Here is a 16,629-nt window from a genome sequence, read left to right as displayed (position 1 = left end):
GCATACCTATATTATATCGATACGTCATATAGGCCTATGTAAATACATACAGGTACTGTATGCATAAATGAACATACCGTAGAGACGAACTTAATTGTTATATACATTTTAGGCCTACATACATTATTTTCCGATATCTTTATATATTATAGGTTAATTTTAATTAGAAAAAATGGTAAAACGTGAAGTACATGTACTACATTGTGATAGTAAATTTATAAAATGTGATGTATTTAAAGTGGCTGCGTTCTCTGTGGAAGCTTGTGTTGCCCGTGGTGCACGTGGGGCCTGCCGTGCCTGTGGCGCCAAGGAAGAAAATCTAGCCTCTGGGCATCGCACTCTGATTTTGCCAGCGTCCACTGCCTGCAGATTGTCCGCCCGTTCACCGGGTCCAAAAAAGTGCACTGTCTGTGATCGGTACTGTACCGGTACATAAGCAAATACCAAACGCTAATAATAAACATTGGGCCAAGGTTTGAGCTGTTAATGAATTATATACTCTCTTACCAAAGCATTCAGTTATTTTAATTTTGTCGTTGATGAAGCGGTCTAAATAATTTCATCGTGCACCAATCCGGAGCAAAACAAGATGACCCTTGATACAAAAAGCTCACTCTGATAACTATACGGTAGCTTACAGTTTGTCAAACAACCCAAAATGATTTCAAAATCAGTTTCTAACAAAAAATATATATATAATAGTGAAGATTTTTTGGTGGTGTACACCTGATAAACAACCAATTCTATATTATCTGTTTTTTCTTGCACATGGACCATAATTAGTATTACACATGTTCAAGAGCTTAAAAAAGCCTCAGAATGACAATATAGCCCTTAAGACAAATATTGTTTATGATGATGACGATGATGATGATGGTTGCATGTGATGGTAATGGTGATGTTGGCAGTATTGGTGATGGTGATATTGAAGATGATGTTAATGATAATGACCATGACGATGTTTATTATTATTATTATTATTATTATTATTATTATTATTATTATTATTATTATTAAATGCTGCAAGTAGCAAAACTTTCATCAATAAATCAACATAAGTCATTTGCTTTTTTTAAAACTAAAATAATTTAGATTTTTTTTTTATAAAGAATATGTCAAACCTTTTGCAGGAACTATATAAAAATTAATTAAATAGTCCATAGATTTAGAAAGAAATAATAACCAAATCACATTTTTATTAAGTATATTAAAACATAATTTTTACACTATTAAATATTTTATCTTAGTGTATAATTTTCTAGCTCGACCTGTCATTTGGGCTGTCTATATCGGGACCGACTTTTCAATTGTCATTTTTAGCCATTTTTTCCTAGCCCATTTTTCTTCCAGGGCAATTTGTAACGTACACCACCAAACCAACCATGGAAGCCGGAGTCAAATCTGGGTATTGACAGATGACGTGGGTTACTTCAGTATCGACGGAACTCCAGGACCTGGGTCGTCGGTGACTAAGGTCTCGCGGGATGGGCCTGTTGCAGCTGCTGATGTGAACATAACACTCCCCCGGTTTGCTCATTTCCGTGGAGCAACCATGCTGTGTTCTGAGAGTTCAAAATTCTAATCTTCCAGTCTATTTATAATTTTAATAAAAAGACAAGAATAGAAAAATATACAAACAACTTAAATGCGATTTGAATAATAATAATAATAATAATAATAATAATAATAATAATAATTATTATTATTATTATTATTATTATAAAATAATAATAATAAACAACGAATTATTTTTAATGAAGATTCGTTGAGACTGCCACCGATAATCAGCTGACGGTGCGGAATTGGATTCATAATACAAGAAAGTTGCCTCTATGTCCTTTTCATATAAAAAAAAAAAATTATGAAACATAACCATGAAAAATCCTAATACTACAAAGAGTAAATAGTTTAAATAGTTAGAAGTTTTTTTCTTACTGGATTTTATCATTCGAGCCATTTTTACTTACCGGTACCTTTCATTTTGTGCCCTTTTTACCGGGGCCGTTCTTTCTTGGCGTTTTCTTCAGGGGTCACTTTTTTCCGAGGCCCTTTTTCAGGGGCCATTGTTTCCGGGGCCATTTTGCCTACATTATGGTTTGGTAGATCGGAGAATTTTATTCAGGCACTTTTCTGGCCTCTAGCTTAAGCAAAATGCGAACGGTTTAGTGGTTCCCACCAGTCTTGGGTTCAAGACTTAGCTAGGACGACTTTTTCACTCTCGCAGAATCCTCTTTTACGTTACAATTTATATAGCGTTACAAAAAGACCGTACCTAGGTACAATTGTTTATTGGGTTTTTTTTTAGCTATAAGACTACAGTACCTACACAGTTATATGACCTTTTTTTTTACTGGGTCTTCTTGTTGAGTGTTAGTGCTATATATTATACAGAATGGTATTTGTTTAGTTGATTACTTCCGAAAAAGCAGGAACGTGGTGACGCTTGCTATTATATCGATAATTTCTGTCAAGTCATAATGTTTCCACGTATGTCCAAACGTCGAACCAAGGTGTCGAATTTCACACAGTCACTCCGGACAATTACATTTGGACTTTAATTGAGATGACAAAACAAAATGACATTGAAATTCGCTGTATATAAAACAAGTGATAGGAAGTGATATTACTGATTAAAAATCCAAATCTAAGTAGGCCTATACAGAAATATATGCCTGAATAAGCAAGTCGTCAAGACTTGTTATATATTCGAAAATCAAACCAGGAAAATAACCACTTGGACAAAAACCACCCAAAATAGAATACTGTATACCGTTGTTAAAGTGGGGTGGGCAGTTGTGGGTGCACGATGTTGGGTGGTCCTGTTTTATCTAGCTTTACCTTAGGATAATTTATATTGTTACTTCCTATTAAACAACTTTACCTGTAATTCTTTAATTCTTTTGACAACATGCATGTAGGTTAATGAGCATTGTAGATTTTAGCAAGCACTGTGCTTAAAGTTTGCCATGTTTTAGTTGATTTAAACACAAGCTTCCAAAATTTTATTGAAATAAAGACAAGCAAACCAGTCGCTCGTAGCAAAAACTGAATTTTAGTTATTAATACAGTTTTTAACAGTAAAATGAGAGCCATAAAATGCTTAAAGAATTATTTAAATCCGATATTTCCTAAAGAAATTACAAGCCTTTGAACATACAGCTGTTTAAAGAACAATATTTGAGAAATCATTCTTCAAAGTTTATGATTTTAGGCATTTCTCAGGCAGAAATCATGACCAAATCATTAATTGTTGTTTTAACATTGGAAATGGGGAAAATAACAGCATAGCATGATGTGTAGATATATAAAGGTTAGTTTAGTGCAATCAAATAGATTTTTAAAATTTGGGCATTCCAGCATGTTTTGGCCAATATCTCTGAGACAGGATTTGCGACGAGTGACTGGTTTGGCTTGTCTTTGCCACATATTATGGTAGGCCTATTTGTCTAAATATATCCTCTATGTTTTTCATTCCTTCTTCCCTATAGTTAACCACCTCCTATTTTTTGCCCTTCCACAAGCTGCATTTGGCAAGCGTGTGTGATTCAGTAATGTAAAGAGTATTAGTTCATCAGTTCCATTTGTTTAATTTTGGAATTTTTACGATTCAGATTTTGCTTCATTTTATCCGGTGTTTGAATGTTACTTTTTTTTGTTGAATTTGATTGTTGTCTTCTTTTGTACTGGGCAATGTGGGTGAACAGACTACAAAAAAATTAAAAAATAAATAAAAATAAAATAGGCCTACATACTCTGAATAGTAAAATTACACAGTAGCAGGCCTCACTTAGCAAGGTATTAATCAGCTCTACCCTACCGTGAAGCAATGATCTTCTGAGAAACTATGCATTATTATCCCCTTATGTCATAGGCCAAATTTGAAAGTAGCACTGTAATACAGTAGGCCTATATGTATAAGGACTCTGTATAATCTTAAAGTAGAACGCGGCATGCATGATTACTCAGATTGATTGTGCAAGCTTTCCCTAAATTTACACAAGTAGTATTTTTTTCCTAATGTTATACTGACAGAGGTACTCGTTTGTCTCTGTGCAGGCCCTGGGAATGAAGCTTAGCAATGAGATGTTTGCACGAACTCTGGGGCTGTAGGTTTTCTGAAATAAAAGGTATATAGTTATGCCCACCTAGAATCCAACTTTCAGTCTTATATTGAGAACGATGTAATCTTAGTCCTGTTCCAATAGAATCATCAGTGGGGTTAAATTAAAATTGTTTAGATTATTGAAACTATATACAGTATAGGACTTTCTTATGAAGAACTTTTAAATAACCAGTTAGTATGTTGCACTGTTTTAACACTGTTTAAAAACACCTTCTCGCAGGGCAACTAAACAGAGAAATTAAAGAGAGTAATGATGATGATGATAAAATTATATTTATTTCACTGAATAATTTCCTTATTATCTCAATAATTTTAGTGGGTTTTTTTTGTCCCAATTATAATTTATTTTACATCGTAATTGTTGGTTAGCTTCTGCTGGATGGACCACCCTCCCAAAATACTGCTAAAATGATATATGCCTAAGTAACAATTAATAAATCTATTGACAATAGGCCTAATAACTGTTTGTAAAATAGGCCATGCATGTCATAGTTCAAAAAATGATAACTGAACAAATATTGGCTTTCTGAAATAAGGAAGTAGGCCTATACGTTTATTGTTACTAGATTGTATAAAATTTGAAGTGTTTATAATTGTATTGACTTCTTTGCACAATAACGAAATTTTTTTTTAGTAATTATTTAAAACTGTTAGGAGTTTGATAATAATGAGCTATAGCTGGTATTGTCACAATGAGTTCGGTCCCTGTGAATCTCTGTCCAGGGACCGAGCCGAGGAAATATGCTTAGTATCATTATACAACGAAGCATTCGCAGTATGCGTTATATAAAACTGATATAATACAGACTAAAAACGCTAAAAATAATGTAGACATTAACCACTATTAAAACAATTTCAGAAGAGCACTTTACGACCAATTATGACTCAACAGATAACGTTTTTTTCAGACGATCTATGTGATAATGGAGTGATATTTCTTCAGTGTAAATGTCTGTTCAGAAGTCAGATGAGTCTCTCACTTCATTATGCAATGTCGGATCAAATATTATTGTTTTGATGAGTGTAATCTGAGCAAGGGACCTCAATATGTAAATGGTACTTAACGGAAATTGTACAGGTATTTGACCTAGGAAGGAAGTTTTTTTTATTACAGATTGTGACAGAACAATGCATTTTTGCCGTTTGATTCTTAAAGTTTAAAACAAGTTAACAACAATAAGTTTTCTCAAAATATTTTTCTAGTCTAGAAAGTAAACTGACTAATAAAAAGCATTGCTATTAATGGGATAAACAAGACTGAACGTAATAACATATTTTTTTTCTAAAATAAAGACTATTGAAACTCATTGTTCTAACTGTTTTGCCAATTTCAGGCTCATATTATTATTTTGTTCTTATTTTACACACATTTTAAATTACTATTGTACAGCAGTGATATTACTGTACTGAATTATAGAGGGTATTACATTGTCACACCTACTGCACATAAGGAATAAAAAAAATTGTCTTTTATTTATTTATTTATTTTTTATTTTATCTCAGCCTCTTATTTTTCAAGCAATTTCCGCCTCAGTGTTCTTATAAAAAAAAGTGTACATCGGATTTGGTGGGACGATTTTAAATTTATATTTAAAATGATTCCCTTCTATAATTCTCCAGCTTCAATTTTTATGTGATAGCTTTTTCGTCACAAATTGAAACAACTCCACTCCCTAAGTTTTATTATGAGTAGATATCTACTGTGGGGGCACAGTAGATTTCTACTGAACAAGATACCCAGTATCAATAATTTAAAAGATTAAATTCATTCTCCTAGTGGGAGTGTTTTCTTTTTTCATTCTTATTTTTAACATTTTTACATAAAACGAATTATGCTTTGCTGGAAAACGTGTAAATGAACCGTACCGATCTGTTATGTGTTATTTTTCAAATTTCTGAAAATTGGATTATTTATTTATATATTTTTTTGAGACAACACTTCGCTTAAGAGTACTGTGTAAACCATAGGTGGGTAGCATTGCAATAGCTGAAATGATTATCATTTGACACTCGTAGCGCACACATCGTGGGTAAATGCATACACTGTGTTTAAATCAATTGTGTAAATAATTTAACAACAATATACGTAATAACTTGAGGATGTTACTCTAACGGGTGTGTAGGATACAATCATACGCATACGCATCACACTTTTCCCCCACAAACTGCATTATTACAAGTTTAATTGGATAACATCGGTATTCGTGTGTGAATAATAATTATGTCATGTTGTGTGATTACATAAGTCAGGTGTAGGCCTACTTATGTTTAATGCTACAATATGTAACGAAAGATCAATGATTTGCGTAGAACGTTGCGAACGTTATGAAATCATCCGTACGCTTTTTAACATCTTATTCCTATTCTTCTCTACAATATTAATACGATATCTTAATTAGTAATAATTGTAATGACAACAATGATAATCGTTATACATAGTAGCAAAATTAATTTATTTGCATAAATAATAGTCATATTAAAAATAATATTACCTTTGATAATAGTAATAAAATGAGAATATTATAGAAGCTGGGTGAAAGTGTTTAAATCTCTTTGGTTTTATTTATTTATTTATTTACTAATATCTTTATCCAGGATGACACAATCATTTTAAAGAAATTGTAAACGTCAATACTTAATATACGTAATATACAAAGTCATCTTGTAATCATCAGTTTAAGGTGGGCTATATTGACTTTAGTATTATTTATAGTAACGATAAAAGTTAATGTGATAGTAATACTCATATGCCTATAAGAAAAATTTAGCAAAAATAATATAATATTACTGTAATGTGCAGAGGAAATGCCTAAATATACTGAAAGAATACCTTACAGTCTTTCAACACCACAGAGCTTTTCTTCCTACGATTATACTACGATTTTATGTTTATACCTTTACCTAATGCCATTAAGATACTGAGTTAAATGCTTGACTTTATTTATTTACTTAATTCAACAATATTTTGTGAGGGTGGTCCACCCAGCATAAGCTGAGCATTAAGGACCCTAAATACATAAAACAAAAATTGGAATATATACTATAATTATATGACTATAAATTAATTAAAAACAAAGAAAACAGAAAATTAATGGCATAATAAATGATAAGCAAAAACAGAACCCCCCCCCGCAAAAAAAAAAAAACAACATAAAACACAAAGTTTTTGGCCAGCCTGAGGAGAGAGGCAAAATACGGAACTAAATTTTTATTTTAATTGTTTTTTGAAAATTATTTTTACAGTTATTGAAAGTTCAGAATATATTATTTCGTTTCTGTCGAGTATTATTACCAAAACTATTATCAAATATTTTATTCACCAGAGTTTATTGACTGCTGGTAGATGATAGTCGTTCGATTACTTTTGTCCATGTCAACATAGTCTTCTAATGGTTCTTTGCCGCCGTCACAGCTATTACCTAGTAAATGTTCATTCGATCTGGCCATAGGGTCTGTGGATATGTAAAGCTGTTTTGGACATACGTAACCTTTACTGTCAAGTGTATCCGATTGTCGAAGATCCTGTGATTTTAAAGCCGTTGGAATTTCGTATGTGCCGTCGTAGGCCTCCGACACTATCCTGTCAGTATTTTGGTTGTTTACTGAAAACAACATCGAACAAGGTGTATCGTACCGCCGTTCTGGAGGAGTACGGCCTATGATACCATTACTATCACGTCCCAGTGTTTCATAATCATTGATATCATTATCATTGTCATCATTTTTTGCAACAACTTCGTAGTACTCTCCGCTTCCTTCATTGTCTACGTTCGGTATTTCGCTAGTATAGCCTACTACCTGCGACACGGATGCAGATTGTACGGAGTTACCAATCAGATTCTGATATACGGAGGGGAGTTTTCCGTCAGTGCCTAGTGTTTTGTATTGATTGGGCACAGGATCTGTGACAGTCGGTGCTGGGCCATAGTCATTAGTCATCGAATACACAGATCCGTTACCTCGCAATTGAGACATATTCATTTCACTAACTGGTCTCCTCTTCCGCCGTCGCACACACAAACGGACGGTAATAAACAAAATTGTTGCCACAAATAAAAAAGCTAAAACAGAGCCAAAAATTGCACCAAATATCTGCTTTTTATTGTTTTCTTTAGCATTTATAAACTCGTTTTCTTGATAACCCGTGGTAAATTGTTCAGTTGTCTGTAATTGCGTTGTGAGAAGTGTCGTTGATGGTTTGTAATCTTTAATTACGAATAATATTCCTGAGTCCATGTTTGCTAATCCAGTTGGCGTTGTTGCCTTGCACGTTACCAAAGTGTTATCGTCCCTAAGCGTCACGTTTTTAATCACTAGGACGAACGAGTTATCTTGTAGAAATATGCGACCATCCATCCCGTTATTTACCATAGTATTGTTTATTAACCATGTAATTTTTTTAATTCTAGGAATGCCATTTGCGTTACATCGGAACGATGCATCCTGACCGACGTCAACTGTCAGTGCATCTGGTTGCACCATAACGACAGGTAGAATTTTTAACGGTACGATACTACACGTTCTTGGCTTGTTCAACGTTTCATGACTCAGCTTGCAAACGAACTGACGTCCATTGTCCTCCGGCTGTAGGACGGGCGATACTTCATTTGTAGTAATTCGTGATACACCAATTGCCTGCTCCCCACGGAACCATCTTAGTGACGCTGGGGGTCGACCACCTGATGATTTGCATACCAAGCTGACTAAATCACCTGGCCTTAGCATGGGGGCGGATGTACGTGTCGAGCACATAGGCGACCCTATACTCGGTTTTACTAGGACGACAATGATAGCTCTCGCAAATCGAAATTGGGAATTAGCTGGAAAGTATCCGCATCGGTATTCACCTTCATCAGATACCTGAATGTTTGTTATTTGAAGATTGTACTCACCTACGTTACCAATCACTCGATATCGAGGCATAGACATGTAAAAACTCCTTTCAAATGATATGTAAGTCATTGTGTCCGCTTTGAACCAGTAAATGTCAAAATTACCTTTATTTGAAAAAGAACACCGTAGCGTAACTGTGCTACCGACGAGAACCCGCACATTTTCGTCCGGTTTCACTAGAAAATCGATGCCAATTGAAAGTTGGAAAACAGACGCTAGGACCAACAACACGGTCGTACACATATTCTCGTACATTTTTTCCTGGATTGTCTAACTTAATCCGTGACTTCGTTCTCTCAATTATTCGCTGAGTGTCGCACATAGGTAAACTTTTATGGCGGAGGAACAGCGCTGGGATGACGTCACTGGTAGAAACTAAATGAAGGTCGGAAGATTGCATATATGGACGTATACCGTTGTTGTGTATACTATTTCCTATGATGTTGGATGGTGGTTGTCACGGACGCTTTTTTGTTGATGAAGCAATCTATGACGCTTGTTTCACAAGACAGGCCGGCCAACCAACCGGTAACGGTATATTTAAGACAAATTCGAGCATTGAGTCATCATAAAACAAGACTTCATTATTTCATGAACTTCAGTCCATGAGTGAATCACCCCATCATGTTCTAGATCAAAGTAGACGACATGTTGTATCAACAAGTGCAAAGTAACTGCAAACGAAGCAAAGCACATCGTTTTTTTTTTATCAATATCGAAAAAAACAATCTCTTATGATCGCGTACTTTTAATCCACTAAAAAAATTAATACAAATTCAAAAAAACTGCCTACTCAATCAAAAATCATAATTAGTATATTAACTCCATGATACAAGTAACTACCATCATCTATACACTTTTTTAATTAAATGCTTCCAGGTAGTATAAATATTAGTTGATGAGTAATAGGCCTATATATACTTACTTTCCATCTTCTCCTTAGTTCGAAATATTTTCAATTCGGATTTACAGCTTAGTGTCCCAAATTTTTTCCCCCAAGGTAGATTTCATTGATAACATGAAGAACCAGTAGTATTTTTTTTGTGAAAGTATGCTCGATTTCAGAAAACTTTTTTTGTATTCTGCCTTATTTCCTACTCCTACTGTATCAGAAAGTTTAGTCGAAGAGGGCGTGCTTATTATTTTTTTAAACATCATTAGCCCAACACAAGATCTTAAAGAGACCACTGGAACGGGGCTACAGAATAATTACAAACGGAAGCAACTATGTAATTTTCGTTTGTAAGGTATAAATTTTGGCTAATAGGATGTATTTGGCGGGTAAATATTTTCAAATAGAAGTGGTACATAACAAAATCTTGGAATGAGTAAGTCATGGAGTTTTCAATAGAATCAGGAAATGAATGTCGAGAGATCGTGTAAAGAGTGGTACGACAAATGCTCTGTTTCATGGGAGAAAGCAGAGCAAATTCGTGAAGCATATTTTATGGCAGTATAATTTTGTAGAAGAGTCGTATTGATTTTATAGAACGAAGGAGTGCCAGAAGCTCGAGTGGTAACGCTAGGCCTTGGTCGACACGACGTAGATGTACTCTATCCTGCATGACAGGGGAAAAAACACTGGTGCCCAAGTGGCGTATCTAAGAGGTGTGGAGGATGTGGCGCATGCCCCCTAAAAAGCACATGCGTCCCCAGTCGCATCCCCACATTGAAAATGTTCGAAGCAAAATCAAGTAGATAAAAATCACCTCATATTATTGTACCTTATTTTGCGAGCTAGTTTCTTAATCATCAATCCCCTCTCCCACTTCAGCTTCTTGGCCCATCATCCCCCCACCCACAATTTCAAGACTCCGAGGTACGTCACTGAAAGGTGCACCGATCCATTATTATTATTTTTTCAAAGCAAACGTATTTTTTGGTCAATAACTATCATTGCTCAGCATAGAGGGGTTCGATGAATGCTCATGTAGGTCTATATTATTTGTATACCTTTAGAAACGTTGGACGTAAACGCTTTAAAAATGAAAGTGTAAACTAATAACAAGAAGACAGGAAATGTTGACAGAAACTGGAATGTCGTATCTACCCACCTTTTTTTATGTGATCTGCTACTCTCAAGACATTATAAAATAATGTAGCCATTCACTGGTAACAACACTAGTATTTTAGACATGATGGATGTAATCTGGGCCGGGGTCTTAAGAAGCAGGCACACTCTGCGACCGACTGTCGTTGGCCGACGCGATCCTCAGAAGAACGCAACGCCACGACGCGCGAGCAGCAGATTGTTTTTATTTACGATCCATTCAGACTGTCACCGACAATCATTAAACGTCGCGATGTGGCGTCATCCAACGCTCAAACGGAGCGGAATTGGATTCGTAGGCAGGTTTGCCCAAAATTCAAGAAGACTGCCATCAAGGGGCTCTTCTCAAAGCCCCATAACAAACAGTATATGAAACTGCTTCAAATTATAAATTATAATATAAAAATATTCAAACAGTAAAAATCAACACATCAAGTAACGATTAAAACTGCTAAAATAAGCAACAAATCGTAAATAAAAAAGACGTTAACCAGTAATAATGGGTGACAAACAAATCAGTTACAAATGTAAAATGACTTGTTGAATTTTGTTATAAAATTGTTAAAGTTAAAATACGCTGGGGAAATAATTGAACGAACAACATTTCAACGCATTTGTCCTAGCAAAGGCATGCTTAAAAAATGTACTGTAAAAAGTTTATGTAAAAAGTTTAAAAAAATATATATAGGCCTAGGCCTATTGCAAATGATTTTCAATTAAAATTATGTTAGGCTAATCAAATCTTTGTGTATAGCTTAGGTTTGATAATGAAAATTTGACATTGTGAACTTTCTTCAGTGTCGTAACGCCCGTGAGATCTCGGGGGCACAGCCCCGGGCCCCACCCAGAAAGGGCCCCAGAGGAGCCTTGGGGCCCTCCTACTACTACCTAGCTCTTTACTACCAAGCCTAAACAGTCAATGCCTGTGTGCTTTCCTGGGGGTATAGTCCCAATGGGTCCCAGAGTTGCCACGGGGGCCCCTCTTATTACTACCCAGCTATAGTACTTTACTACAATGCCTTGACAATACGTTACTTTTTCTATGATTTTAAAGTGTAGAGCTGCCAGGGTCACCTTCCTACTAAGATCCAGCATTTTATTATGGACTGAATTGTTATGTTAATAGTTATTTTAATGGTTAGCCCCGTGCTCCCTGAATCTGCCCCTGATAACAATTGATTGATTGAATAAATGTTTGATAATGATTAGTTACATTGGCAACTCTTATTTGGAACCAATACATTCATGATTAAGATAGTAACCTACAGTATGCACGCTATTAAAATGCACATACGCATATACGTTGCACGCAAGTATCCAAATTAAAGACAGGTGTTGATTATATAATTGTTAAATAGTCACACGATATTTTTTGACATCGTCTAATAATTAAATAGTCTTTTCAGTCTTAACAATTATCTCTAGGGAGATTACCCACCCCGGTATACTTCGCTGATATACAAGGGCCCTTAAAACACTTTCTAGCCCCCGGGCCCCAATACTCGTGGTTACGCCACTGACTTTCTTTGAACATGTTCTAATACAGTGTCTGTAAATGACCCTTATGGAAGGGCATAAAAGCAGTTAAACTCCACATAACCAACTGATGCATTAAAAAGCTTAATAATGACATAACTGTTTCTAAAAGAAACAATGCGTCTAATGAAACCAAACATTTTGGAGGCCTTTGATGTAACATGATGAACCTGTTCACCTCATTCCAATTTACTATTATGATAACACCAAGATACCTTATGGATGATACTCGAAGTATGCAAGCAAATTTTCTGCAAGCCTAGAAAACCTACTTACGTTCATGACTCGACAGTGAAGGGTGTCATCAGCATTTTGGGGAATAAATGATGAGATCGAGTCCGACAAGTCAATTATAAACAAATTACACAACTAAGGCCCCAGGACTGATTCTTGGGGAACTCCAGAAGTAACTTAAATACGACTAGAAATCCTCCCCCCACGTAATTGACTGACTTTAGGCCAACGTAGAACAAAGCTAGAAATTGCCAAACATTGCCCTGGATACCATAATTATAGAGGGACTAAGTAATTTCTTATGATCTACTCTATCAAACGCTTTGGAAGAATACAGAAAATGGCATCGGTAAGTGGGGGATGGCGCTCAAGTGTTACTGGGTTGTTTAAATTGACTAATTTTAAAATGTATGATTTGTATCGAATAGTCAGTTGGCTTACTCAACGATTTTAACGAGACATCAGCCTTCCATAGCATATCGCCCTCTACGAAAAAGCAGTGAACCATTTTAACGTTACGATACTAGTCATTCATATTCAGGCACACACGTACACCCCAAAGCCAAAGTCTGTTTAAATAATGTAAGATTAAATGATAGGTGAGAAAAAAAAAATAGCCGCTCTTTATACAATTCATTTGAAATAAATCATTAATTTGTATAAATAATGTACACTCAAGTACCGCCGTAAATTAATTAAAATCACACACTCTAGTATTAGTAGCTCTATTATATACGAAAAACATAGCTGGTCTACTGCCCAATGCCTTAATATCTTGTTTATCTGTAAATACTATATCATATAATGGTAGAATAATATAGCGCATCATGGCCCCTATGCGCTTCAAACGGTTAACCCGGACATTGGATTAAACATACCTATGGGACACAAACATAATCACTCCCATCCCTCCTCTCCCCTCTGGGGAGCATCCCATAACGTTGCAGCAGAATTATAATTATAGTGCTGTCTTTGAAACTTCAGTATTTGGAAACTGACTTCATTATGAATCGATAATTGTAGACTTATATTATAAAATCACTTATAAAATCATATTATATAATATGCTTAATGCAAAAGTAAGTTAGAAGTTCGTTTATGATTTCACACATTAATTATATTTTAATAGTCAGAAATATTAATTGAATAGCATTTTTAGGATGTATTTTTGCTGATGCGGACATAAGGAATTTGCCAGTAAGTTATAAGGTCATTATAAAATCACTTATAAAATCATATTATATAATATGCTTAATGCAAAAGTAGGTTAGAAGTTCGTTTATGATTTCACACATTAATTATATTTTAATAGTCAGAAATATTAATTGAATAGCATTTTTAGGATGTATTTTTGCTGATGCGGAAATAAGGAATTTGCCAGTAAGTTAGAAGGTCAACTGGGCCCCGGGATGACACTATTATCGTACCTTAGAAAAGTTAACAGGGACGTGGAAGGATACAATTACTTGAGTGATCAATAGACGTAATTAAGTTCAAGTTAGAGGCTAACTTCCTTCATCAACACTGACAATCAGGAGCTTGGTACTTGCGCGTAAACTGTCGATTTATGTACCATGTATGTATTATAAGCCTACTCAATATTATAATAAATGAAAGTGTTTTTCTTTTTGCTGTATTCAGTAAAGTTTATTTATTTTAAATTTGTATGTATGTATGTATGTATATATATATACATATATATATATTATATATATATATATATATATATATTATCACTTTAACATCTCAACTTAAACAATAACATATGGTGTCCAAAGGCCAAATTGCATGTTATTTACAATATACATGTTGTATTACATATAATTCACAATTCGTTATAAAAAGGATCTATATTATTAAAATACAGTTAAAATATTAAAACATAAGAAAAATTTAAAAAAAATTTGAAAAATTGAAATAACAATAAAATTACAACCAATAATTTGAGCAAGTGAAAAATAAAAAGAGGGGGCATCTCACCTTGTCATGGTTGCTGTTGGTTAATAAGTTTGATGTAATAGGAAATTGGGCTATTTAAGAGAAGCGTTTCTTTTAGAATTAAGTTGGGTAATATTTTCAAAAAGGGTTGGGGAATGAGGTCAAAAGAATGATTCGTGAGGCTTTTTGTGTTGTAAACTTGAGACACTACGTCTGTGACACCTTAGCAGATTTTCAGCAAATAATACTTATTAGTTTTGAACATAATTGAAATTATTATTATAATATTAATATATATTTTATATTAATATTACTATTATTATTATTAACTCGTATACAATCTTCTGAAGTAAAAATGGATATAAGCAAAGTTACAAATCTTAACAAGACAGAAGGGCGTCACATCATTAACCAAAAACACACGCTAAAACTAAAACAGTGTTATTGTTTTATAACGGTTATCCACTTGATTTTAAATGCAGTGTTTTAGGCTTAAAATAAATTCAAAGTCGTTTTTAGATAGCAATGAAATTACCAGAGCCTGGTCTGTATAAACCAATAAGTTATCTATGTTGAGTCATAGAGAGGGCGGAAACCTGAATAGCACCGACCGCTAGCTTTGTCTTATTCATGTCCTGCAGCAACTAGGACAAACGGGGGAAAATTAAATGGATGCATCAGAGAATTAAAAAAAAAAAAAATTGGAGAATCAATGGAGAAGGAAGAGTTCACTCTGCACATTCGAACAGCTCCATCTGTTTAAAATTAAATAGTTATTAAACATATTTTTTAATTTCTTTTTCTTTTGCAAAATATGTTCACGTAAATGGTGACCTGTGAATACCATGTGCCTGCTTTGGATGGCACTGGTATTACCTATTTTGTATACTGTATATCAAAAATGTACTCTCAGTCAAAAGACAGGGAAATACATCAACAAATCAAATAAAAGTTTAAATATCTCATTTAAAGAGATTAGATAAACTATTAGCTTCCACCAAGAAACAGGTGGAAAATTATTTTCACCGATTTACAGACATTTCACTAAAAAAATCTTAATTCGATTACCAAATATAAGGATTTTTTCTTTGTAAAATGTCTGTACTCTGTAAATCAAAGAAAACACATTTTTCAATCTGTTTCTTAGTGGAAGCGAATAAGTTACTTAAATATATTAAATGAGCTATTCATTTTTTCCTATTTTTGCGGGGTTTGTTTCCCTGTATTTTGACAGTTCCATGGAAAGCGTAGCTTCACGAAGTGCTCTCAACGGATCATTTTTAATGACGATTCGTTCAGACTGCCACCGACGATCAGGGATCAGGTGTCTTGATTTACAGGGAGCGGAATTGGTGACTGCCCCGATTTAGTCTAATTTCTAGTTTCATTTGGCTTAGTCATGAGAAAAAATGCTGCTGTCATAGGAATTGAACCCAGGACCACTGTTGGGATCGGAAGGCAATCATCTACCACCAAGCTATTCAACTCCACTTCTTCATTTATGCTCACCATCTACACTTTCCTCTCTGTACATCTTTGATTTTCTCTATAATTCTGTAAATGATAACGCGTATAGAAATGATTTACCGTACACCATTTTTACGTAAATAACAACAACACCAGCAGCAGAAGCAACAACAACACAAGCAACAACAACAACAATAACAATAATAATAATAATAATAACAACAACAACAACAATAACAATAATAATAACAATAACAATAATAATAATAATAATAATGATTATGATAATGATGATGATGATGATTATGATGATGATGATAATAACTGTTAAGGACAAATTTCGTTGACGGGCTGTGCCTGGTACGTTTATAACATCACTTTTGTTCAT

At 34.4% G+C, this 16,629-nt stretch overlaps 1 protein-coding gene across 1 annotated transcript; it reads right to left on the bottom strand.

The window, feature by feature from the left end:
• Positions 1–4,512: 4,512 nt before the first annotated feature.
• On the bottom strand, positions 4,513–9,869 carry LOC117120869 (cell adhesion molecule 2-like). Its single transcript, XM_033265964.1, has 2 exons — positions 5,936–9,869; positions 4,513–5,896 (listed from the first exon to the last, which is right to left on the bottom strand). The coding sequence occupies exon 1, from the start codon at positions 9,269–9,271 to the stop codon at positions 7,436–7,438; it is 1,836 nt and encodes a 611-aa protein (XP_033121855.1). The 5' UTR covers positions 9,272–9,869; the 3' UTR covers positions 4,513–5,896; positions 5,936–7,435.
• Between the last annotated feature and the right edge of the window lie 6,760 nt (positions 9,870–16,629).

This window comes from Anneissia japonica, unplaced genomic scaffold, assembly GCF_011630105.1.
Source record: "Anneissia japonica isolate Jap-2015-1 unplaced genomic scaffold, ASM1163010v1 scaffold287965_len1858130_cov191, whole genome shotgun sequence".
In the NCBI taxonomy this organism is placed as follows: domain Eukaryota; kingdom Metazoa; phylum Echinodermata; class Crinoidea; order Comatulida; family Comatulidae; genus Anneissia; species Anneissia japonica.
This window is presented reverse-complemented; position numbering and strand designations above follow the sequence as displayed.